The sequence below is a fragment of the Equus asinus genome, chromosome 9 (genome assembly GCF_041296235.1).
Source record: "Equus asinus isolate D_3611 breed Donkey chromosome 9, EquAss-T2T_v2, whole genome shotgun sequence".
Classification (NCBI taxonomy): domain Eukaryota; kingdom Metazoa; phylum Chordata; class Mammalia; order Perissodactyla; family Equidae; genus Equus; species Equus asinus.
Window position 1 is genome coordinate 10,023,733 of NC_091798.1, and position 27,106 is coordinate 10,050,838.

At 49.2% G+C, this 27,106-nt stretch overlaps 1 protein-coding gene across 1 annotated transcript in view; it reads right to left on the reverse strand.

Moving 5' to 3' along the window:
- Positions 1–25,991, reverse strand: part of NSG2 (neuronal vesicle trafficking associated 2) — a 64,035-nt gene extending 38,044 nt beyond the window's left edge. The window contains exons 1-3 of the mRNA XM_014832955.3: positions 25,787–25,991; positions 24,737–24,887; positions 8,722–8,805 (exon numbers count right to left, since the gene is read on the reverse strand). Coding sequence (XP_014688441.1) covers positions 8,722–8,805; positions 24,737–24,865 — 213 coding nt within the window. The 5' untranslated portion in view covers positions 24,866–24,887; positions 25,787–25,991. The remainder of the gene's footprint in view (positions 1–8,721; positions 8,806–24,736; positions 24,888–25,786) is intronic.
- Between the last annotated feature and the right edge of the window lie 1,115 nt (positions 25,992–27,106).

Below are 27,106 nucleotides of genomic sequence, written 5' to 3' on the forward strand. Positions count from 1 at the left end.
TGCCGTCTTGGAGCCATGACAGGTGCAGGACCAGAGGCAAACGCTGGGACCGTGGGCCGCCCAGGTGAGAAATGGACAGGAGACCGAGGACAGGTTTCTGGAGGAGGTGAGATCTGAGCTGGGTCACAAGGCAGGAAACGTGGGGTGGCAGCAGAGGCAGAGGGAACCGCATGAGTGAAGCCCTGGAGGGGTGCAAAGGTGTACAGGCTTGCAGAGCTGAGAGGCCCAGAGCATGGGGGGTGCAGGAAGCCAGCGGCAGGGGGACTGGAGCTGGCGGCAGGGCCACCTTTGGAAGAGCCTGCTAAGGGCCTCCCACGTTGCCTGTAGGAGGTAGGCGGCCATCAGAGACTTCTCAAGCAACATCTGATGATCCGGTCTGGTTTTGCGCACAGTGGGTGGGATGGAGATGGCGGGTGGAGAGCTGGCACAGTGGAAAGGGCGAGTGAGGAGGCACGGAGCCAGGGCAGTGCCAGCCGAGATGGAGGGCCTCCTGAGGCGGAGCCGGGCTTGGGGCCCCCCAGAGACCCAGCCGACGGGGAAGCATCCATCCAGACAGATGAGCAACTCCCCAGAAACGAAACTATTGCGTAATGACGGGAGGAAGTCCCGTTTATCAACCTCTGTGGGACAGCACTGACTTCCACTGTCTCCCTTAGCCCTCACACCAGGCCTCTGACGTAGACATGGTTAACCCATTTCACAGAGCAGGAAGCACAGGTCCAGAAGGTGAAGTGACTTGCTTTAGTTCCCACAAACCCACAGTGTCAAGCCCCCAACCCGCGTACCTCCCCTCTCCCACCTTGCCTTTCCCACAGTCTCGCGCTGGTGAACGGGCTCCCGGGGCGGGAGGGCAGGATTTGCAGGGTTTGCCCGTTTCCGAGGTGTGAGCGCTCCCGCCGTGGTCGGTTACGAGCTTCCGGTGGTTGAACAACTACGGTGCCAACTTTTAATCAGTCAGCCCCTGCAGGCGTCCCACGGGAAACAAGAAGACCCACTCACTCTAGAAGTCATCTACGCTAAATTGATCGGCAAGTGACTTGCTTTATGGCAGCCTTTATTTACCAATGCTTGAATCAATGAGAATGAGAAGCCAGGACGAAAGCAGCCAGTCACCCGGCGACCTGTGGAGTGTCACTGAATCGCCCAGTCCTTTACCCAAACCCCGAGCGCCTTCCTCCTGAGACAGCACCAAGGATGTTTTCTCTCCCAGGGAAATGTTTTGTTAAAAAAAAGAAATTCAGCCACATTTGCTTTTCAATTCTCAATAACAAGATATATTTCTGAAGGTCACTCTAATAGTACACTTCCATTGGGCCAGGAGAGGGCCCCCAGCCAAAAGCACAGGCTGGCATCTCTATTGCGATCTCCAATAAAGTGGAAGTGGAATGGTAAAGCTTCAGCACTCTTGCAGCCTTTCTCACACGCAAATTCTGCGCCCCGCCCGCCCCCCCCACCACCCCGCCCCCGTGCTGGATGCAGATGGTGACTCTGCTCCTAACTCAGCAGGCAGTGTTTTTAACAACTTACCTAAAATGTTCCTCAAAATAAAAAACAAAAAAATAGGAGGGCAACAGAAACCAAGACGACAGATAATAAAGTAAAATCTCTTGTCTCTATTTGCTGCCATCAGCAAATATTAGAATCCCACCAACGGGCGGAGGCCCCTGGGATTTTGATGAAAAATGGGTAGAAGCAAATGGCAAAGCTATCAGTGGAGTCCCACCGCTGGGGAACGTGGCATCAGAGGAAGAGATTTACGAGAATGTGTCATGAGCGAGAAGCTTAGAAGCAAGGATAGGCCCCGATTTCAAATAAAGATATTGAAAATGAGGCAGGCGGAGCTCCCGCGTTCACCAATGTGGAGCTGTTCGGTCAGCCACGGGGATTTTTTGTTTGCTCATTCACCTGTTTATTCAGGTATTCAGGACATCTTTTGGAGCCCAGGGTGCCCAGCCACTGGCTAGGATCTTGGAGTGCAAAGATGAGGAAGACATCATCCGGGCCTCAAGTCAGCGAGAGACCCAGCAGGTAACGCCACGATGCCAGCCCTGTGTAACTGGCGCTAGAAAGGAGGGTCGTAGAGCAGATGTGGGCATCCCAAGGAGGAAGGACAGACTTCACACGGGCGGGCAGGGAAGACCGCACAGGCCAGGAACCGTTTGAGCTGGGCGCTGAGTGATGAATAGGGAGTTTGCCCAGTGGTGGAGGCGGGAAGAGCCTTCCAGTGTGAAGGGACAGCAGGAGCAAAGACAGGAAGGCATAGAGTGCCTGGCACGATGGGGAAGGGCCAGTGCCCTGGGCAGCTCAGGCCACCTGTGGGAGGAGGCAGGCAAGCAGTGGAAGCCAGAGAAGGGTTTGAAGGATGGCAATGCCGTTGTAGGGCACGGGCTTTGGGAAGATTCGTCCTCCAGGGCAGTGAGCAGAGTGGACGGGAGCGGGCTGCGGATGTGGGCAGAGGGCCCGCCAGGAGGCTGGGCCGGCAGATGATGAGTGAGAACAGAGAAGAAAGCACAGTTACCGGACACTTTCAGGAGGGAGAGGGGCCTGGACTCCGCTGGCTGGTAGATGTGACAGCTGACCCCCGGGAGGCTGGTTCTGGGATTTCGCCATGTCCCTTCCCACGTTGGTGTTAGAGGGGACGTGAGTGGAGTTGAGGCCTGAGACAAAAGCCAATGCGCCCATGTCTTTGCTGGACAGAGAGAAAGAGAAGCAGGAAAGGAGCAAGTGGCAGGTGCATCGGCTCGGCCGCCTGCCCTGGAGAGCTATTCTCTCGTGGCCAGACTCCCCTTCCACTCGTGGCAGCTTCCTGCCAGCAGCCTTCTCTACCGCCTCCCCCCTGGTCTTGGCCTCCTGCTCTCGGCCTGGGAGCACACCCCATCCACAGCCTCCTGGCCTCTCTGAGCCTGATCTCCTTACCTGCAAGCGGAGTGATAACCCGCCAGCCCGGTTTGCTGGGATCCTTCAGTGGGACGACACACACTAAAGTGCCAATCACTGTCGGGGGCAGGGCAGAAGCCCAGGAGTTGAGTGGATCAGCGAATGGATGAGACAGTGAGAAAATCGATGCCGTGTAATGTTAGGCCTGACATTTCTACTGGAGTTTTGTTTATTTTTGCTTTATTGGTTTGTTGTTGTCGTTTGTTTTTAATAAGAGCCCACAGACATCAGTTCTTTAAAACTGGTGAGTTCTGGGACCAGCCCGGTGACATAGCGGTTAAGTTCGTGTGCTCTGCTTCGGCGGCCCAGGGTTCACGGGTTCGGATCCCAGGCACAGACTTATGCACCCCTCATCAAGCCATGCTGTGGCAGGTGTCCCACATATAAAATAGAGGAAGATGGGCATGGATGTTAGCTCAGGGCCAGTCTTCCTCAGCAAAAAGAGGAGGATTGGTGGTGGACGTTAGCTCAGGATTAATCTTCCTCAAAAAAAAAAATAACAACAAGAAAAAAAATGGCGAGTCCTGGTCCCTTTGCACTAATGCGTCCCTCCCATGCTGGCTTCTCCCGCTGGTTGTGCGCTGGATCTGGTCTGCAGGCCGCCCCAGGAGCCTTCCTCATGTGCCTGGACACCCTCCAATCTGAGCTTGCCCAGGCTATGGCCACCAGAGTCAGGTTTGCTCACTCCTGAATCAGGATGTGAGGTCAGGGATGAATACTGAGGAAGTCACAAAAGACTCGTGCTAGCGTCGTAACACGCCCAACACCCACTGCATCCCAGGCCCTGTGCTGGTAACTAGGAACACGTGGGTGGGTGGGATGTGACCCTGCCCTCAGGGATCAGAGGCTGGGGTGGCGGCTGCAGATGCAGGCACAGCCGGTTACAGCACAGCAGTGTTCAAGGCCCCCATACGACCTGCAGAGCCCAGAGGAGGCACCAAACCCAGCTGAGAGAATCGGGGGAGGCATCCCAGAGGAGGTGACCCTACACAGACAGTACAGCCAAGAAGTTGGCCAGAATATTCTTGTCTAATCCACACATTTGTGAGCCACTCGAAAGCAAGGATTTTGTGTTCTGCATCTTTGAGTCTCCAACAGGCATTCAGCCCAACCCAGAGCAAACATTAATAAAGCCAAGAAAGAAACGGGAGGAAGAGCAGGAGGAGGGAAAGAGGGCAGGCAGGCCCCAGCTTGGCAAGGACAATGGCAGGTGGCACTGATGTGTGGCTGGGAGAGTGGGACATGGAGCCTCAGGGCTGGGTTCTTTTTGGCTCTGATTCATCCTGGATGAGTGGCCTTGGGATTCACTTCACTCCTCTGAGCATCAGTTTTCTCATCTGCAAAATGGGGATAATATTAAGAGTCCCTGGCTCACAGGTTGTTGTTAGACTGAAAAGTGGATGTAAGAGCATTCTTAACAGATACTAGGATTATTCAAGTTATAACGGATATGTTAAGAAATAGCCCATAAAAAAAATTGCCTACACTCCCCAGTAGGCAGAGATGGCTCCAGAGGTCGCTGTTGAGAGCCAAAGGCCACCCGTGAAGGCTGGCATTGCACTGGCTACCGTTTGAACCGTTCCTCCAGGGTTTCCCAGCCACATTCTAGCGGAAGAGCCAGGAAATGGAGGTCCAGGTCTGTCTCAACCAACAGGAAAAAAGTGGCTAAGTAGGCAGGAAGCTCAGAGCCCAGGAGGGAGAAAAGGGATCTGAACCGGAAGGCAATGATGGGCTCGCTCAGTAAGACCTCGAGAGTGCCGAGGACTTCCACTATGCATTAGCCACATGGTGTCCCGGCTCACTGATGAGAGGAGCTCAGAGAGGGGAGGGGACCTCCCCAGATCGCAAAGCTGAGAGGTGATGGGAACAGGGTCTCAGCTGCCCAGGTGAGTCTAGCCCCACCACCTGTGAGTTCCCCAGGACACCTCTCATCAGCTTGACAAAAACGGCTCCAAATGCAACACCCAGTTACTTCTCACAGACCAGCCAAGGGGTAGCCAGGTATGAGAGCATGACCAGGTGCACCAGCAACTTCCATAGCACCATACCCTCCGGGCACCAGCACCTTCCATCCCACCTATACCCTCCTTATCACCAACACCCTCCACAGTACCTATGCCCTCCATAGGACCAGCACCCTCCATAGCACCTGTACCCTCCATACCACCAGCACCCTCCACAGCAACTATGCCCTCCATAGCAACAGCACCCTCCATACCATCAGCACCCTCCATAACCCCGGCACCCTGCCTAGCACCAGCACCTTCCATAGCACCAGCACCCTCCATGGCACCCGTATTCTCCATAGCACCCGTATTTCCATAGCAAAATCAGCTTCAGAAGAACTCTCGCTCCCAGGACTAAGAAAGAGGAGAGGCTTCTCTCTGTGCGCTCCCATCTTCTCAAATACGCCTGATGACAGATCTTACGAGTCTAGGCCCTCACAATGACTTCAAGAGCCTCTTGGTTTTAGAAATGACAAAAATCTCAGGCGATTCTTTCACCCTTTCTCAATTCATCCTCCCCACCCTGCCCTCCCCATCTTTCTCTCTCGCAGTTTAATTGCTATGAGCTGCCTTCTCCAGGTCAGTTTTGAGATGTGAAGTCACAAGCTGTTCCAGCAACGTGAAGGCATTGGAATGAGGGAGGGATGGCCTTTGGTGTCCCCATGGTTACCTCTGCCATGGGCAGCACCCTGGAGGGGCGGGCAGCCATGTTTACCAGCACCACGCTCTCAAAAACTAACTGGGAATTCTCTGACTTCCGGCCCTGGTTCTCCAGCCTAAATCTCCATCCTGCACTCCAGACCAGTTACGTCCAAAGGCGGCCAGACCACCTCCTCCTCCCGCATGGCCCCCAGGCACCTCACACTCAGTGCATCTCCCCAAGCCGGGTCCCTCAGCCTGTCACCTCAGCGGAAGGCATCCTGCTGGCCCAGCCAGCCAAGCCAAACCCTGAGGAGCACCCGACTCCCCTTTGTCCAACCAGAAACAAGTCCTCCATAAATTCCATCTCCATAACGGAACCGCGAGCCCCACCGCAGCTGACAGCTCAGACCCTCAGACTCTTCTTAATCACCACCCCAGCCTCCTCCCCAGTGCCCTGAATCCACCCTCACTCCAGCAGATGCATTGTCCACGGCCCAGAAGTGAAAAAGAGCCTAGTGAATGCTCACAGCTTTACATAAGCGAAGGAATTTACTCCATTCCTCCCATCCTGGTCTAAGTGGCAGGGGACAGTCAGACCTGACCGAGGGCTGGCCCTGAACCTCAACGCCCTTCCTCCCTCAGCCCAAGGACTAGTTGAGTCAAGCTGTGGGGGCCTCCGCAGGCCCCAGATCACTCCTGTTCTCTTGGCTGGCTCCCTCCGTCCTAACCGGCAGGTATCTACTGCAGCAGCGCAGCCGAACAGAAGGGCGGCGGGCTCTGAGCACTGGCTCTGCGACTCACCAGCTGGGTGAGCAGCTCGCTGCTCCGAGCCACAGCTCCCCTTGAGAAATGAGGGCTATGTTAGCCTCTCAGGGGCTCGTGGGCAGCACACGTGATAAGAGAGCCGCTCACCAGAAGTTGCCAAAGAGAACACAATGAATAAATAAGCCAGGGCCCAACACCACCACTGACGACATAGCCACAGACGGCATTTGACATGTTTCTTTCCATGTCCTTTTTCCTCTCTATGCTTGTGGTTATTTCCTAGTTCCAAACCTAGAAAACATATAATTTCCATCTCTGCTTTTTTCACTCAACCTTCTCTGTGAAGTATTTGCCCAATTTATTGCAGGTCTTCATAACCATCATTTTAAATGACTGCTAAATAAGGCATAATTCCATCAAAAACTTGTAACACTCTGTTTGGTAAAAAGAGCGCATTTTTAAAATAGTTTCAATTTTTTCTGATTATTGAAACAATTATGCTTGTATAAAATTTGGAAAGCACAGGAAGGTAAAAAGAGGATGAAAATATCTCATAAGCCTGTAATTTAGAGTAAACTAAATACTCTGGAAAAAAATGATTCTTATCAAACCATTAAAATAGTCTACCCTATGGCTGTGGTCTTATTCACAGAAATCATGAGAAAGTAGTTGAAAATCTAGCATTGTTTCCAACACTTTGATTTTATAAATCACATGGCAATAACTATTCTCGTATGCGCATCTGGGCACATCGCTAATGATCTCTGCTGCCACTGGCCTGGTGCATGCACCTGATGCACTGAGACCCCACCCTCCCCTCCCAGCCGCCTGCTGGCTCTCGCAGGTGTTACACGCAGTTCAGGTCCACGGGCACTGGGCCACGCTGTGTGCCGGACACTGAAGCTACAGCCAATAATAAAAGCAATCTCTGCCCTCAAAAGCAGTCAGCATGCAGAGAAGCCCCACGTTCCGGGGGGTGCACACAGAGCTGCCACATTCCCTCCCTGGGTCCCACGCCCAGCTGCTGGAACACAGACTTAGCAGGGAGAAAGACAGCGACAGACACAGACCACCGCGTTTATCCACGTACCCACTCCACTTCCCACATAACCAATCAAGGGCTGTTTTCACTTCCAAAGCCCGCGGCCACAGTTGACACAAAATAGTTACTATTGGTTGTGTGCTTATCATGCACAGATCCAAATGCTTTGCATGTATTCTGCATTCCATCCTCACAGCAACCTACTATTATCCACTGACTTGCTTGCGGCCACGTGGCTAGTATAAAGCAGAAACAGGGCTCAAACCCAGCCAGACTGCTCCAATATCCATCCACAGAACCACTTGTTCTACCGCCTGCATGGCCGATTTTGCCTCCTAAATACCTTTTAGATCTGCCCACGTCTCTCTGCTCACCATCCTTGTCTGAGCCACTGTTGGTTTTTCACTTGGACGATTGCAGTAGCCTAAGAGTCTCCCCAGACTCTCTCTTGGCCACTACACTCCATTAACCATGTAAAAGCCAATGTGCTTTTTTCAAAAATGGAATTTCATCTGTCCTTTCTCTTCCCCAAATCCTTCAGAAGTTTCCTTTATGCTTCTAGCATAAAACCTAAATCCTTGCATACAGCCCACAAGGCCTGGAATTGTCTACCCTCTGCCCACTTCTCCTGCCTCATCTCTGCCTGCTCCCCACACTCCTTCTAGGGCTCAGCTTCACTGCCCCTATTCTTACTCCGTGTTGGGGCGAGCCTCCCTCTAGCCTCAGGGCTTTTGCACAAGCTGTGCTCTCCTCAACCACCTAAGGTCCTAAGCGACTTCCGCAGGGTACCTACCCGAGGTTCCACCGTGCAGCCTCACAGAGCATGCTTCACGGCTATTGCACGCAGCTCATCCATGATACGTATTTATCACTTCTAGTGACCCCTCCGCCAAGACAAAGTTAACCATTTGATTTTTACCACTAAGAAGTCAGCTTTTCTTTCCCTTCGTCTTCTTTTTGTATTGCAACCATCCGTTAACTAAAATTTGAGTTTCTTTACCTATTTCCATTACATTTCCTGGAGGTTGTGATGGAAAGGCACGGAGGTGGGGAAAGGAAGAAAAAGAAGAAATGGGACACAATTATCGATTATCAAAATATCCGAACACTCCGGGCAGAAGAGAGCTAAGCGGTCCTCCGGAGGCGGAGCTTGTGTCGTTTGATTAGACTCAGTGACCCGGATGGAGTGCACCCGCCCTCGAGAAACCCTGCAGAGGTAGCGTCGTCCTCTCCCCGCCCAGGAGCGCCTGCTCCCCCAGCGCGAGGTGTCCGAGCTGGCCGAAGCCAGCCTTACCTTTACTCTTTCTGTTAGACCATCAAGAAACTGACCGTAAATTCGGCGATTTTCGGCACCCGGAACTTCCCTTTGTTCTTCTGCTCGGGCTGGTATTCCGTTCGCGTCTTCACGATAACCTGAAACGTTCAACAGGCGTTAGCACACCTGGAGGCTTGGGACATTTTTCTTTTTCTTTTCTTTTCTTTAGTAACTAGAATTGATTATACAATGCATAAAGATCAGAAAATAAAGAACCTCTCAAACACACACAAGAAAATAGAAAATTCAAATTACCCGTAATATTTCCCCATTCCAACAGAGACGACCACAGGTGACAATTTCAGTCACAGCTTTCCAGATGTTTTTACATGCATAAATATGCATGTATTATATATTTGCTATTTATGCAAATGTATGATTTCTTTTTATGAGATAGACTCATACTTCACAAATTATAACCCGCTTTTATCCCCCAACACTATACTAACATTTTTTTCCATGGGGACAAATGTGCGATTTCATTTTGAGGTAGCATAATACTTCACTGGATATGTATACCAGAATTAATCTAATTAGCCTCTCGTTGTTGAACATTTAGGTTGTTTCTACAGTCGGGTTACATAAACAAGTTATGAGGAATATCCTGCAGCTAAACCTTTGCACGTATACTTAATTCCAATTTGATTTTGGGACCTCCACAAAAAGAAACATGAAGGCCCATTGAATCTATTGTAGCATCTTATTTTTCCAAAGACTGAATGTCTTGCAGGGGCGGTTAATATCCGATCAAGATGTGCTGTCAACCTGCCAAGACACTGATGCCACTCCATCCCACTGTGCAAGCGAAGTGGAAGGAAAAAGACAGCTGACAGGTAATCAGTAACTATTCCCGAGTGCCATCGTGTCCCGGGGACACGGATGCTGTCTGAGCCTCAGGGCCTCATCTACACACTGTGGACAATAACCATAACCCCTATTTAACAAGGTTGTTTTGAGGGTTAAATGCGATGATGATAGTAATATTTTTGGACCCACTTATTATGTGCCAGAACTAGATTAAGCACTTCATACACTTTATCCACATGCCACTACTATTTCCATTCTCTTGACAAGGAAACTAAAGCTCAGAGATGCCAAGATGCTTGTCCAAGGTCACACAGCTGAAAGGAAGCAATCTTCTGACCATGATCACTCTGACTTCTCATTAGAGCTTAAAGTAACCAAATTTTCACTGAAAACTCCCACCAAGTCTTCCTGGAGACAAACAGGCCAGTGTATGGATTCAGACCAGAATTCTTCTGTGAAGAATGTTCTTTAAAATCTGAGAGGCATGCTATGGACTAAATGTAGCTCAAAAGGGAAAGGATGGGGACAGAACTACTATGATCGAACATCTCCTGTTTGGTGATTGAATATATTGGTTAAAGAGGCTGTGGGGCCCAGCCCATTGGAACATGTCTCCCTCCCTGACATCTGGAACCCACCTGCAGACACAAATTCTGCTGTCGTGTCCCACCCCACCCCAAGACAAAAAGACAGCCTGGCATCTTTCCCCAGGGGGTGCTGCAGCCGCACAAGGAGGGAGGGGCTTTGGGAGTGGGGTGGAGGAATGTTCTGTTATTTTTCTTTTCTTCCTAGTACGTACCTCAAAGAACAGGAAAGCAGAAGCCTCTGCACCACGGGTAAGAAAAACAATCCTCAAGCTTTGTGAATTTACGATCCAGCGAGCATTGGCCACGTGACACGGGTCACATCACTTAATTCTGTGCTGTGAGGCAGATACCAGTATTGTCAATACTGTGGGGAGGCGTAAGAGTGTGGGCGGATGCGAATCCTGGCTCTACCACAAAGCCTTCTGGGTCTTGATTTTCTCATCTATAAGATGGGAAGGTAACCACAACTACCTCAGTGGGTTGTTGTGAGGCTTAAATGACTTAACACAAGTTCAGCCCTCAGACCATTCATTCAATAACAAAACTTTATTTGAACACTGCCCCTGAGAACTGCCGCATGTTCATCTGTGGATGTCTGCAGCAGATGTGGAATTGGGCCTGGCTTGCGCCTGTCAGCCTGCAGGTCCTCTGTACCCAGCCTATCAGGGGTGATACAAGGACTTCTTAAGAACAATCCTGCTCAAGCAAGGTCCTGAACTCCCTGTCTGAGAAAAAAAGGGTTTTGAAGGATGAATAGAAGTTTCCCAAGTGAGCAAGCCAAGGAAAGACGTCTTCTGCAAAGAGAAACACATGGCTGAAGAAACAAAAGTGTGAAATAGCGTGTGGTCTACACGTTTTGCTGTTTTGCTGGCATGTGAACTGGCTAGGCAGGCGAGAGTGGGGAACTAAGGTAAATAAGAGAGCAAGCACTAAAGCACAGCCATAGGCTGGGTGCTTCTGTCAGTACCTAACTCACAACGTCTGGAAAGGGCCAAACGTCATGGTATATCTGCAGGTGCTTGTGAACATAAAGGATATTCTACAAATTTTAATTATTAGACATATTTTGGATATCATTAGATCAACTGTCAGGTTATGAAGTGGTATAGAAAATTTAGATGTCTGATCACTTCTCTGAATCCACATTCTTAGAAATATTCACTCACTTGGAATTATAATGGCAACTCCCTACCCTTCGTGTTGTGTGTGTGTGTGTGTGTGTGTTATAATACATCTCAGTATCTATTGCCAAGCACTGTGAATTCCCTGGTCAGTGTGCCATGTGAGCCATCAGCCTCGGGGCCACAATCGCCTTCTGCGGTAGGCAGCATTCTAAGATGCGCCCCAAGATTCCCGCTTCCCGCCATCCCCACACATGCACTCATAATCTCCTCCCTCAAGAGAGTGGGCAGGACCTGTGAATATGATGTCAGAGTCTCTCCCATGATTACATTATGAAATGTAAAACTCCATCATAGCGGGTTAGGTTGACCGCTACCAGGGGGAAAGGCAGGAGGGGGGAGGGTGGAAGGAGTAAAAGGGCACGTGTGTACGGTGGCAGATGGTAATTAGTCTTGGGTGGTGAATACAATGTAGTTTACACAGAAATCGAAATAAAATGATGTACACCTAAAATTTATATAATGTTATAAACCAGTGTTACCTCAATAAAAAAAAAAAAAAAACACCTCCATCACAGCAGACTGGAGAGAACTCCTGCTGCCGGCCATGAAGAAGTCCGTGGACGTGTTGTGAGAGGACCATGCAGCTACACCTGAGGGCAGCCTCTAGGAGCTGAAAGTGACCCCAGTTGACAGCCAGGTCGCTCACGAAAATGAGGACATCAGTCCTACAATCTCAAGTAACTGAAATCTGCCGACAACCTGAAGGAGCATAGAAGAGGACCCTGGGTGCCAGACGAGAAGGGAGCCCAGCCTACACCTTGATTCCAGACCCATGAGACCCCGAGCAGAGAACCCAGCTCACCTGTACTAGACTTCTGACCTATAAAACTGTGAGATGATAAATTTGTGCCACTAGATTTTTGGTAATTTATGACACAGCAATAGAAAACCAATATGCTTTCCCACGGTGCTGAGCCCACCTCAGCCGCCTCTTGGCCTGAGCCCTTCCCTGCCGGGTCCTGAGCCGTCAGAGTGCTCTCCATTGTCTGCACAGCACACATCAAATGTGAAGAAGCACGTGCTTCTTAGTCCTTCCTTCTGCCCCTCTATCTTTAAAAACATCCTTCCCAAAGCTCAAAATGCTCAAAACCATTTTCATCATTCCCTGTAAATTTAAAAGACTCCTTGCCACAGCCGCCATGTTGAGACAGGAGACAGAACGAAAATAATATTACTGTCAGAAGGAGACAATGAATAATCATTGCAGGCAATATCATTCTAATTGTCATAATAAATATTTCGTGGTTGCTTCTCTAGCATTCATTTCCTTCTTCCATCAAAAGCCCCGTGATATTCCTTCGGGGAACTCACCTCTGTCCCATGTGGCAGTCGTGTAGTCTGGTGGGGTCCATCCCCCCCTTGATGACAGGATGGTTTCTGATTGGATTAAGCCAATCAGGGCATACTATCCTATTGGTCACAAAATTTGATTGGCTCAGAGATGGGCACATCACCCAATTTGCACCAATGAGATATAAGGCCATACTGGCAAGGACTTGGGGAAAGAAGCCTCATTGCCCTTTAGGAGTGTCCCCAAAGAGTGCGCTCGTCCTCTGGGTGGGGTGAGGACTGGAGCTCAGGAACTGCTGAAGCGATTGTTCCACTGCGAGGAGGAGCAAGAGTGAGGTCGAAGGCAGCACATCAGGGAGGAGAGAGCCGAGGGGAAACCGAGGTGGAGGTGGGCCCTGATGACACTCTGCCCTCTAGATCCTTGCCTGAAGCCAGACCCATGCTGGACTCTGCACTTATGGGGGAAAATACATACTCTTTGGACCTTAATCCAATTTTGGTTGGGTTTTCCATTGCTTGAGGTGAAAAGCTTTCTATCTGATACAAATGTGTTCCAAGAAAAACAAACTGGAAAACTATTAGAACTTAGTAAGATGTCCAAATACTAAATAAGCATAACAAAATCAATAAATTTTCTTGGCTTCCACAGAGAATAACCTCAAAATATAATGGGTCCACCAAAAGGGATCTAGAAAAATGTTCACAGCCACTTTTCTCATAACAGCTAAAACTGAGAACAATCCAAATGTCCATTAACAGGAGAATGGATAAATTGTTGTTTATTCATAAAATGAGGTGCTACACAGCAATATTACACACACGGGTCAATCTTGCAGACATTACATTGAGCAAAAGAAATCTGACACAAAGAGGTTTTATACACTGTGTGATTCATTTATATCAAGTTCAAAACATATATAAAAATTTCCATGTTGTTTATTTATATAATATATATATATTTAAATATCCCATTTACAGTTTGCAGTAATGGGGGTGCTGAGTCCAGGCAGAGTTGGGGTCCAAGCCCTCCTTCGAATCCATATCCTGCTGCCCTGAACCCCCATGAGGTGTTACTTATGCCCTGTGTCACTCTCTAATGAAGACACTTCTCTTGGTTTCAGAGCCTCAGTCCTCAGAGCACCAAGTTCAAACACAGGCCAAGGGACAGGAGGGTACTTGACCCCATGTCAGTCCTCAGGCAGCTGTTCCTCTCTGCGGCTAAGCCACATTTTCTCCAAAAGCAGCCCAGGTTGCTACATAATATTTATCTTTGCCCCTGAGTTAAGCGTGAGCTCTCGAGAACCCCACCTGCACGTCAGAAGCAGGTCCTTGCCAATTTGCCAGGAGCAAATGGACAGTCCTCTGGCCTCACCCTCTTGGCCTCTCAGTAGTGTTTGACAGGCTTGTTCACTGGCTCCTCCTTGAAATGTCCTCCTCCCTTGGGTCCATGGCCGTCTCTCTCTCGGCGCTCTCCCTGCTCGTTTGGCCGGCCCTCCTCAGTCTGCTCCTTTTCCACACGGCCTCTCAATATTAGAATCCCTCCCGGCTAGGTCATGGGCACTCCTGCCTCTTTCTACAAGTCCCCCTGAGTGTTCTCACTCCCCTGGTTTCCAAGCCCATCTTTATTCTCATGAAGCTCAAATTTACGTCTCCAGCTCAGACTTCACCCAGCTCTCAGACAGCCCTGCTGGACATGTGCCTTTGGGCCAACACCCCCAAATTTACCACGTCCACAGCAAGGCTCTTGGATTCCCCGACCCACCTGCCCCTCGACATCTTCTTCCCTACGGAATCCCCAGCTCAGAAAACAGCAGCATTATCTACGCCATAGTTTCTGTCAAATCACAGGAATCTCCCATGATCTCTCCCTTCCCTTCACTCCCCAAATCCATTCCATCACCGGCTCCCGTTTCCTCAAAAACTTCTCTCAAACGGACCCATTTGTCCAATTACAGTGCTGCCACCCTGGTGCAGAGCATCCTCATCTCTCCGTGAGTTTTCGCTCTGGCCAGCCTCCTTGTTGCCATTCTTGCCTCCCCAAACACAGGGAAAGGAGCTTTCTAGATCGAGGGAAGAGCACACACCAGCAAACAATCAGAAGACTCTCAGGAGGCTGTCACCTGGGGGAACCACAAAGACGTGGCCAGGGAACAGGGCAGGTGAAGGCAGGGGGAAACGGGCTCTGAATGCCACCCTAAGCATCTTGAAGATTAACTGGAGGGCAGTGAGGAGCTGAGGAAGGGTTATAAACCAGAGAATGGTTTTGGAGATGTGCACTCCGGGCAGAGGAGCAGCCTCTGGCACAGTGAGGATACACTGGAGAGATGGAGAGAGCAGGGAGGACCCAGCTCACAAAGTTACTGGAATCAAGCAGCTACCATGCCACGAAGCGTGGTGCTCTGTTCCTATGGAGTGGAGCCAGAAACATTTCCCTTCTATAAAAGGAGATATAGTAACACGCATGGTTTTTTTTTAGGACCTCTGAAGGGGAAAGCATAAGAAATGTTAGCCAATCATTATTAATTGTACCTTGGAGGAACCAGCTTGCATAAGCAAAGAAAGAGAAGAAGAGGAAATAAATTTGCAAAGAAAGGCTCTATTCTCTGCAGTTGGAAAAAAATGGAGCGAAATGGAGCTCTGAGCTCCTTGATTAATAACAGAAATGGGAGGGAAAAAGTGGAGAGGAGAGGAAAAATTTTTTCTACTCTTTATTATTCAGGGCGGGGCTTTACAAATATTCGGAAAAATGAACCTCCAGATTTTCAAATATCATTGTGGATTTGGGTAAAGAAACAAATTTGGTTTTTTTGTATTTATCAGTCCCCATTGTCCTGTCGGAGGCTGATATGAAGGACGTAATTTAACATAATTGGCATTGTGAAAATGGGATAAATTATTCATCCTGAAAGGACCCCTCGCCTGGATATATTTCCCCTTCGCAGGCAAGGCCAGATAATACATGGTGGTTCAGACGGCACAAAGTACAGAGCATAAAAATTTAAAATACTACTTGCCGGGATTATCAATAATGAAGAGGTTCCCACATGGAGAGGCCCCGGGATTGGCAGGAACAATGAATAAACGTGCAGAAGTGCTGACAAGGAGCAAGACTGTATTTTTATGAGCTGGACTTGCAGGGGACAAAAATAGCTCTCAGCTGCACCCTTCAGCTCCTCCCTGCAGCAAAGAGAAGTTCAGAGCAGGACCACGGACAGCTAGCCGTTCAGCACCTACTGTGTGCCAGGCACTGTGCTAGGGGCCCTACTGACGTATTCAGTTAGTGCTCAGCACTCTGCTTACAACATGCTCTCCAGTCCTTACATCTCTCCTCTAAGGTCGTCATTACTCCTATTTCTCAGACGAGGACTTTTCACCTCAGAGACTTCAGTCACTTGCCTATGATCAAATGACTGGTAAGTCGTCAAGCTGGAATTCAAACTCAAGACGATCCTGCTCTTTCCTATCTGTCATGTTTAAAAATAAATGGTACAGGGGCCAGCCCCATGGCATAGCAGCAAAGTTCAGCGTGCTCTGCTTTGGCAGCCCCGGTTCACGGGTTCGGATCCCAGGCGCAGACCTACACCAATTGTCAGCCATGTTGTGCCAGTGACCCACATATAAAGTGGAGGAAGATTACTACAGAAGTTAACTCAGGGCTAATCCTCCTCAAGCGAAAAAAGAGGAAGATTGGCAACAGATGTTAGCTCAGGGCAAATCTTCCTCAGCAAAAAAATAAATAAAAGGTACCTACTATGTGCCTGGCACTGTGCCAAAAGCTTTGCATCCTATATCTCAGCAAATCCTCTCCATCACTGAGGTAGGAATGACTGTCCCCCATTTACAGATGAGGAACCTGAGTCTTGAGAGCAGAAATGACTTCCCAGCCTAATAGCCACTGAGAGGCAGCGTCAAGGCTTGAACCTGAGCTTCTGGCTCAGACCCAAGTGCCACCCACCAGTAGGGTTGTAACCCTCCACCTCCGATCTTTGGGACCTGGGACAATAGGCACTCCATAACACTGTTGAATGAATGAGCAAACCAATGAGTCCTCTCTCTAAAGAGACCAGGTGAAGTTGCCCACATGGGGCCTGAGGACTTAGGAAGGGGACCCTTCTCCCATTTGCCCCATCACACTTCACCCCACACTTCATTTCTTTGGGTTTGAATCCCTTTCCCTGGGACTTTGAAGCTGGGTATTGGGCCCAGAAAACAGGGTAAAATGTCAGTGCTCATAGGATGTTAATGGCAGTGTAGTCCAATCCCATCAATTCATAGATGGGGAGATGGGAGCCCAGAGAGGGAAAGGGATTTGCTACAGGTCACACAGCAAGACTGGGTCAGAACCAGGCCTCTGGTATGCACCTGCTGACTGAGTCCTAGTGCAGGGCTCTTTCTGTGGGATCAAGTCTCTTTTCCTTGCTGAGCCTTTGCTGCCTCAGAGCAGAATGGAAGGTCGGCTAGCACGGCCTCAAATGTACCAGTGAGTCTATGGCTTAAGTCTCTGCCTCTCCATCTCTGTGGCAATGCATAGTGTGGGCAAGATGGAGGACTCCGCATAGGACCCTCCACAGAGGCTTCCAGTTCCTTCTGCTCTGAGCAGAGGCCAGCAGCCTGGGCTGGAGTCATCGCAGTGAAGGAACACAGCTCCGCCACCAGGCTTGTCCTCTCCAGTCCAGGGGCCTAGCGCACTTCACTGCTCAACTTTCCTTGCAGCCTCGGGCCAGGCCCTGTGCTCTCCAGGAACAGTGGTCCTGATTCTGGGACTGAATTGATGATAACAACAACAACAATAAAAATTAAAACTTTTCATTAAGCATTTACTAAGCACCGGGCACTGTGATAAACATTCCACACGTATTTTCTCATTTCATCCTTAAAATAATTCTTAGAAGAAGATATTATTGTCTTCATTTTAACAATTGGAGAGGTCAGAGTGGTTAATAAAATTGCTCAAGGTCACACAGCAAATAGGTGGAGTTCAAACTGCACTGCTATAATGTCTCCCTCCAAGTACAGGAACAGGGCTTGCTCTAGTGTCTCTGTGTGTGTGTATGTGGGCAAGCCACTTCAGCTCTCTGAGACTGTTTCACCGTCTGTGAAATGGGGGTGATTTTTAAAAAATAGAAAATTTGATACATGCTCCTGGTAAAAAACCATGAAAATTACAGAATAAAAGTCTTCCATCAGCCCCACTCGCCCCATCCCCACTCCTTAAACATTTCGTGGTTTCTTGCGTGTCTTCCCAAAACTGTCTTATAAATTATAAGAATAAGACATACACACATGTTTCCACAGATGAGATCACTGCAAACCATGCTCTTTAAAATTGTTTTAACCAAGCGCTGCATCTGTCGCTTCTTCCACATTAGCACAAGCAAGCCTGCCTTGTTCTCGTAACAATCACTTAGTATTCCACATCCGTGCCCCGGAGTTTATTTAGCCAGTCCCTTCTCATGGAACATTCCAGGGTTTTTAATATATAGGCTTTTGCATACTTGCAAAAATATACCCATAGGATAACTTCCTGCCAGTAGGAAGCATACCAACCAAACAGTAGCCAGAGTTTAAATTGTATAAACAGTGTCAAAATACCCCTGATATTGCACCAGATTACATAACCAACGGGAGCATGTTGAGATCTGCTTTCCTCCAGTGTTGTCAGCTCTGGGCATTGTCATTTTTTTTCCCAACCTAATAGGGGAAAAGTTACATTTTCTTTAAATTAAGCTTTTAAATTATGAAAAACTTCTAATATGCTTCGTGATCATTTTATGTCTATGTTGGAATCATCTAGGCAGAGATTTTGCCCCAAGTCGGGGTGACATAAGCCATCTCCTGCGAGACCCTGAAGAGCAGACCACGGGGCTCTGCATGCCTGCAGAGATGGCGTTTTGGCCGCTCTCCGGGGAAAGGCTGCCGGCTACATGATGCTCTGGCTCAGGGAGAGAGAGAAACCCTCTGGTGAAACCAGAGAGAGGCCAAGAAGGCATACAAGACCAGGGACCAGAGTGGTGTCTCCTTTGCCCAGCATGCTTCCAGGTCCACCCGTCGGGCCCCTGCACCCCTACCCATGAAACCCCATCCTTCTCAGCACGTTTTGCTTTTACAGTCATCTTCCAAAAATGTCAACTTCAGACATGTTCCAGATGTGCAGTGAAAGAAAGGAAACTATATCAGTGTGCTCCTTCTGTCTGCCGTTTAGACAATTTTCATGTGTTTGCCTCACAGTAACCCTATTACGTAGATCTTATGCTCATTTTACAGTTGGAAAAAACCAAAGGCCTGAGGTGCTAAGCAACTTGCCACACAGTAAGTAAACAGCGTCGCTGAGATTTGAACCCAGGTCTCCAGGACTAGAGTGCGCGTGGTCTACCACGCAAAATTTGAAGTGTGCCAAACATCCATAATTGACCTCTAAATGTCTGCACTTCTCTCCTTGATGAGCAGGTGACCAACCTCCTCCAGACAGAGGTGGAAGTTCGCCCAGAGCCCAGCACCAGGCAGCTGGCTGCCGAGTGCACGGTTCACCTGTGGCTTTGCCACGGTAGGTTTGTGCCTGTCCGTGGCTTGCTTTCTGTGGACCTGCCTCCATTAGCTGGCATCTCCCAGCACATCCCAGTGCAGATCTTGGCTGCACAGTTTCCTCCGGGTGTTTCCTGGGACTGCGTTTCACCTCCCTGAGCCTATTTCTGCATCTGTAAAGTGGGGTCATGGAAGCAACCTTATACAGGGGTTGTGGGGACATCTGGGTTATTGTGGTCATTTAGATAAACCAAAGGCAGGAAGGCTGCAAAGACACATCCTAGAATTTGGGATCTGCAGGTGGTGTTCCAGCTTCTCAAGCCCTTGCTCCCATGGCCTTGGGAAAGCCACCCAACTGCTTAGATGCTAGACTATTCTGCCACCTGGCAAGTGGAGAAATTAAGCCCAGCTTTAAGCTAGGCAAGGGACAGGGGGCGTCATTCAGCTGGCATTTCCCACTGCGCACTGCACGCCAGGACCAAGGCTACAGAGACGAGGCAGAGCCGAGGCCCTCAGGCCTGGGGGCAAACCTTCTCAGTGCTCACCTGGCACCACGCCTACATAATCCAGCCCACTCCCTCCGCCACTCCCCTAGCGCCCACCACCGTCGCCCTCACCAACGCGGCAGTGGCTTTCTACCTGATCCCCTGCCTTCCACTCTTGTCTCTTCTGCCACCACTCCTGGTGGGCGTGCTGCAGGACACCCAGTCACTTCTGTTTGGGGGAAACTACTCTGGTGCTGTGAGGGGGACAGATTGAAAAGAAAGAGGAAGAAGAGACCAGGAGACCCAGCATGAGTCCCTTGTCGCTAGAGTGGCCCACAGCAGCGAGAGGAATCTTCCTAAAACAGAAATCGGATCCTCTTACTCTCCTCTTTTAAATTCCTCTGCAAAAATACACCAGGCCTCACATGAACCCGTACCGCCCTCGCCTCACTCCCCGAGTCTGTCCCCCTCACTCCGCACGCCCAGCAGCTGGCTTCATGACTGTTCCTCCATCTGCCTAAGTGCCTGTCCGCACGCTGCTGCCTCTGCCCCTGCTCCCTGACCACCAGCCTCTAGGGCTCAGCCAGGGCTCCTTCCTCAGAAGGACGTCCCCTGACCACATGCCCATCACTGTTAGGTCCCCCTAAGTCTTGTTCTCTCTTGTGTTACAGCACCTCATTCTTTCCTTAACAGCCCGTCTTGCAACTTGCATCCATGTGCTTTTGTTTGTGTGATGGCTTGTCTGAAGTCCCAGTGGACTGGAAGCTCCATGGAGGCAGTGGCCATGCCTATCTTTTCACGGCTGTTTAGGCACAGCCGCGCACAGTGCCTGGCACACAGAGGCACTCAAAGCAGATGTGCTGGATGAATGAATGAATACCTTCCAGTGCGATAAGTACAACCACAGCTCTAGTTATGGACAGTCGGGAAAGGTGTTCAGAAGAGGGGTATTGGCTATTCAGACAGCAACGGGGTGGGAAGGGCATTCTGGGCGGGAGGGATGCATGTGCAAGGAGGAAGAAGCATGAAACATCCTAGAGGACCCGGAAAACTCTACGGCAGGGTTTCTCAACCTCGGCACTGTTGATATTTGGGGTGGGATAGTTCTTTTTTAGGGGACTGCCTTGGGCATTGTAGGATATTTAGCAGCATTCCTGGCGTCTACCCAGTAGATGCCAGTAGCGTCCCCCTTCCAGTTGTCACAACCAAAACAGTCTCCAGACATTGCCAAATGTCCCCCTGGAAGGAAAAATCACCCCTGGTTGCCAACCACTGCTCTCGGGAGGCCTGACATGCTGGTGTTCAAGGTACAGTGTGGGGAGTGGTAGGAATGGAAGCCAGGGGGCAGATAATGAAGGACCCCAAATGCCAAGGTGAGGATCTGAGGACTGTGCCCTGCGAGGATGACTGAAAAGGGTTTGCGCAGGAGAAGGACGTGGTCACACCTCAGGGCTGGTAGCCTGGGTGCAGTGTGGAGCGCTGGTTAGAGTGAGGGAGCAGGTGGGAGGCCAACTGCCAGGCCAGCTGGGCCCTTCTCCCGAGGCCGGCGCTGCGCAAGCAGGGAGCGCTGGAGGCTGGGATGCTCTCTCTAGAGGATGGCCCCGGCCCCACCTGCAAGTCCAGGAGAGCTCAAGGAGGAGCCGTGGCCGTGGCTGGGGGAGTGTGGACTTTGAGGACGTGCTCTCCAGGTGTGGGGGCTCCTTGTTATTGAAGGCAGAATGGTGCAGAGGGAAAAGTTGGGGTGGCAGGTGCTACGAGGTTCCAAGCCCAGCTCTTCCACTCTCTGCCTGTGAACCTTGGGCCAGTCACTCCATTGATCTGAGCCTCAGTTTCCCCATCAGTGAAATGGGTGCTCTAATACCCACCTCACACAGCTGTTGGGAAGATTAACTGAAACAACAGATGTAATGCTGGGCATGGCCCCATTCCTAGCCCCAAGCAAGGACTTCCAACCTGCTGGTCCTCTCCACTTAGCCTCCAAAATATTTCGCCCTGAGGCTCAGCTTTCATGCTAAAGAGTATCTGGTGAGCAAATCTAAAGATGATTGTCAGTATTACATACCAAGAACACTCTGTGTTCTACTTTTTCAAAAAGAAAAACTATCCTTTAACATTGGGGTCAAATATCCTTCTTTCTGATAACCATTTTAGCTTCAAACACTCACCATCTGACTGGAACCTAATCAGAGAGCCGACAGCTGTGCCAGGACTTGCTCTGGTTCCCTGTAGCCCTGTGAGGGTGAGTCCCAGTGTTGTCACACCGCTTTACACACGAGCAGGCTGAGGTAGTTTAAGAAACTCGCTTCAGGCCACTAGCCAAAGTAGGCAGGTGGAGCAGGGGTGTGAACCCACCTGGGGAGGGGGCTTCAGAGTCTGCTGGTGACTAAGCTTTTGGAGGACCCCTTTGGCTCCTTGAGTGGAATTCACTTTTAACACATCTGTTCAAACATCAGGGGGAAAAAGTTGTTTAGTCTTATAAATATTATAAAATCTAAGTACTAGCACGGAAAACTGCTAATATAATTTCCCACACAGAGAAGAGAACACAAAGGCCTCCGGAGGAGAAAAAATGCACACGAGTCACCCTGTAGGGTGGCAACCGAGCTCGAGCTCAAGCCCAAGTTGTGGACTCCCAGGCCAGCTGGTTCCCTGTTTCTGTTGAGGTGGAAGGTTCTGGAACAACACTGCCTGGGTTCTGGGTTCTCCAGACATTTCCAGATGCCCACCCACTATGTGCTTTGGGACGTTATTTGACCACTCCATGCCTCAGTTTCATCATCTTGAAAAACTGGATTAAAGTAGCAACTCCTTTATTGGATCCTATTAACTATTGAAAGGATGAAAGAAAATCATGTGTGTGCGCACATGCATATGGCTCAGAACAGCACCTAACATGTAGGAAGCCCTTGGACATGATCATTAGAATTCTCCTCTGGTTGGTTTTGTGCCAGGCACCTTACATGTGAGGCCACACCTAAGTTTGTTCTGACAATTGCAAGGTAGGTGTGCTCCCCCGGCCCGCCCCCCCCGCACAGAGGAGGAAGCTGAGACCTGCCTGGTGGAGAAACTTTGCCATCAATGTTAGAGGAGTCTTTGGTGTGGCCCTTGGGCCTGTGTTCCTGTGGGATTTGCATCTTTCAGGAGGCATCGGTTTCCCCCTCCGTGCATGCAGGTCCACAGTGTATTTATCCTTCAGCCTTTGGGACAGCTTTTTGGTACATTTTAACAGAATGCTCAGTGATTATCAGGCCTACCTCCTCTCTCAGGGAAATAAGGAAGCCCTTGGAGGCAGGGGGACAGGGTGGGGGGAGTGGGAAAGACAGAAGCCACGGTTTCTCTGGTGACTGGCAGGTGTGTAGGGTTAGTGGGAGAGGCAACCTCACCACAATCCCTTTTCCTTGCACACCTCTCAGGCACATGCAGATCTTCAAGGCTGCAGCTGTTGGCTGGAGGGTAAAGATTCTTCTTAAAGCCTCACGAAACCTCAAGAGAATATCCCCCTTACTCTTCCCCAATTTCCATTATATTCGGGTTCACATTCCAGCATTGCCACTTACTCCTTCTGTGAGCCTGGATTACTAACCAAATTTCTCTGATTCGTCACCTTTTGCCTATAAATGTGAGCACATCATCCCTGACTCCCAGGGGAAGCGTGCATGTAGCACGGTGGTTCTCCACTTTGGCTGGACACAGGACTCATCTGGGGAGATTTAATTAATACTGGCGCCTGGGTATCACCCCTAGAGATTCTGATACAGTTGTTCTGGGGTGTAACCTAGATGTCAGGATTTTAAAAGCTCCCCAGGTGATTCTAACACATGGTTAAACACCAAGAACCCCTGATATAAATATAGCAGACACCCAATGAATACTGCCCCTTCACATCTCTTTAGTGTTAACTGCCTGCTCAAATTTTATTTTTCAAGGCTTTATTGGTTTCTCAGGATGGCTCAAGTATTCTTTATTTCTGCCACCCCCGGGCACTTTCTCATATTGACAACCTCTGCACTTTCAAAACAGATGATTCAACCCCCAGCCAATCAGGCAGGCCCTTTATCTAGCTTTGGCTCGTTTTCTGTTCATTGGATAGAGCCAATTGGTTAAGACACACAATGCCCTCTTGGAGATGCCAATGAGAACAAGAAACAGATGGAATGATCCATTGTTTGCTCCTCAGTCAGGGAACTCCATCATTTGCCTCCAAATCTCTCTCTTACAGCGAGCAAAAGCTCACATTATAAAACCAAGTCCTCTCAGCTGCATCTTAAACAATAACGTTTCTCCCACCCATATCCACGGGATGACCCCCCCACCTTTGTGTATGTAAATGCCCACCTCCATTTTTCATGGACTACTCCCATGTCAGGAGATGTGCCATCAGCCAGTCACTCATTTCCAGCCACGCCTCCCCCAAAGACACTCTACTCCAGTCATGCTATTTCCCCAAAGCTCTCCATGCTTTGCACATGCGTGCCCTTTGCCTTAAATGCCTTTCTCTCCCGTGCTCCACCTGAAAGGTTTTACTCACCTTCAAAAGCCAGATTCAAATGTTCCCCTCTGCAGCTTACCTAACCTGCCCTCCCAGCTGCCTCCCCACCGCAACAGAATTTGGTTGTTTCCGTCTCTGTGCTCCCACAGTCTTGGTAATGCTCAGCATTTAACATGACGCATATACTAATGTAAGTATTATACTAGATAGGGATTTTTTCATTTGTCTTTTTATAACCAACCTCTAGCAGAGGGCCAGGGCCTTCATAGGTGCAAACTAAATGCTTGTTGGACTGTGTCCAATCCTCTCTGCTCAGATCTATACCAGTCAGTTTTTGAAACACCTCCCCAAAATAATCAAATCAGATTTCCTCTGTCACCATCTAGAAGCTTATTATCCTTCATCTGTTACAATAAAACTCTAAAAAGATTAATTTTCTGGCCCATGTATGTACATGTGAATAAAAAAAATGAATAAACACTTACCATAAATCTGAAATAACACAAGAGACGTCATGTCTCTCAAAGGAATAACTACATTTTACAAGAAAGGGAACATATTTGGCTGAGGAAGCAATGAGAGGGTTTTGGGGGGGATTTTTTGCTGCTTTATTTCCTACGATGGGGGAGCAGGGGGGCTGCTGAGGAGAAGAGCACCTGCTTTACCTTTTCCGGAGCAGGCAGCTGTAAGTGGTTAACCTCCAAGGGGGTGATGAGAGGGACGGTCTGGAAGCCATCCTCAACCGAAGGCGGCTTGGTTCCCTTCTCGCTGGGGTTACTGTTCAGCTTCACCATCCTTATGCCTTTCTTCCCAGACCTAAGGCAAGCAGTGGGATTCTAGTTACAGTAGGAGGTGAGGCAGGGAAAGAGAGGGCTGACGATGGAGAAAATAGCGCTGTCCTCAACAGCTCCACTCAGGCAGCTTTCAATGTAGAGATCAGTCATCGATCTTCTGCCAGATTTCCTGACATGATTCCCATTATCCAGTAAAACTTCTTTAATCATCAAAATATGCCACCTGCCCATGGGGTTCAACAGATCTCAAATTTGGGAAACTCAAGGCAAATCCAAGACTTACTCAAAAAATATACAAGCTTAAAAAAATAATCTAAGACAGTAGAACTAATGTAGTCATATAATCTCAGTGAAAATCTTATTCTTAGTGCCGAACTAAATGCTCTTATTCTGGGTCACCCTGCGGTGTGATAAATTGCACCTTACCACCCTGGTTGCTATTTTACCATATTGGCTTTTCTTCAGCAATCTCTCTAAAATACAATAAATACATTCAGTGTTTCTATGTGTAGTGTACCCTTTGACATGATATGTAGGTTGTACAGGAGATACAGTTTCCTAAAACAAAAAAGGACTGGCTCAAACCCAATCCTGTTATTCAGCCATGGAATGCCTCCATTTCCTCAATAGCGAAGGGCTATTTTTTTTTTTCTTTGCTTCCATGGAAAGTTAGCAACCTCTGTACTGCAAGATTGCCAGCTAAATACACAAATCACATTTATTCTTCTCCAGCTCCCTTGGAAGTCAAACGGTGCTCCCACCCCACCCCACCCCCAGAAGCCCAGCACAACTGAATTTCTCTTGTCAATCCTGCTGATGGAACATTATGAGACAAGATAGGTTTGTTCTGGGGGTAAAAGGGATGGTAAAGGGTTGAAGGATATTGGGGAGTGGTTATAGCAAAAACAAATGTCTACTTACTGTGCTGCACTCTTGGGGGTCAGAGCAGAGCCAAGCCAATTTGAAGAGGACAGCCAGGAGTCCTCCCTCCGCAGCCCGAGCTTGTGGTGCTGAAAGGACAGCGCCTTGTGTGCGTCTGGATTGGGAGCTTCTGAGAGCGAGGCGCGAGCGAGCAAGCGGGGAAGGGCTCCTGGCAGCTGCCTGCCTGCTCTCTCGCTCGCGCCCCCTCCCACCGGGGAATGGGTTCCCACACCATCTGTCATCTGGCACCACCTGCTGTTTCGCATGCATGGCCACAACCACAACATGGGACAAAATTGTTTCAAGAAAGTAGGAGGGATCCTAGCCACACACACACAAAATTAATGTGCACCATATAACAAGCAATTCTTGAACCTTTTTAAAAAACTGGAGACCGAGATACGTTTATTAGGAGAAGGGAAGACCTCCTAAGATCTTCTGGAACAACTTTATGGAACACGGAATTGTTCAGAAGCTGCACTGTGCTCTGACCTGTGGTAAGGAGAGAAGAACTAATATTTATTGACTGTCTCCCATGCAGTGGGCACTTTTCCAGGCTCTTTCATTCTATTTCCCTCATTTGCAAAATGTGATTTCTAATAGTACCTACATGATGGGGTTAGTGCAAGGTGTGAATGTGATAACATGGGGAAAGCATTTGGCTCAGAGCAGGACACATGGCAAGCACTACATAAACATAAGCCACTATTCTCAGAACACCACTGTGATCATACAGATCAGCTAAGGTCACAGAGCTGGCATAGCACCAGGAACTGAGATTTAGACTCTCATCCATCGCCACTAAAGTTTGCATCCAGCATGGACGCATCATTACGTCCATGACTTCCAGGTTGGTGTCTGGAATCAGAGAGGGCAAAGTCTTTGTGTCGGCTCTCTCACTTCTGGCTGTGGGGATCTTGGATGTTTTGCATTCGCTCTCCAAGCCTCCATTTATGTATCTGTGATGTGCGAATAATAACACTTCCCTTGCAGAGTAGTCATGAATATGAGAAGAGACTGTGTTCAAGGAAACCCCTTTCAGCCTGGGGACAAGGTTCTGAATTACTGAATTACTTCATCCCAGGGGATTGTTCTCATATACTCTTCAAATCTTCTGAGATCAAGATCATCTCCACTGGTCCCCCAGCTGTAGTTTAAATCACTGTTGGTAATTCACCCCAGCTGCAGTGCTGTTCAGGATGCACTTCGTGAGGTTCAGTTGTCTTGACATTAGTAACAGCATACCCTTCACATTCAAAGTATCCTAGTTTGCATGATAAATAGTTTGGTCACCTTAGTTAGTGCTCACATGCTGCAAAT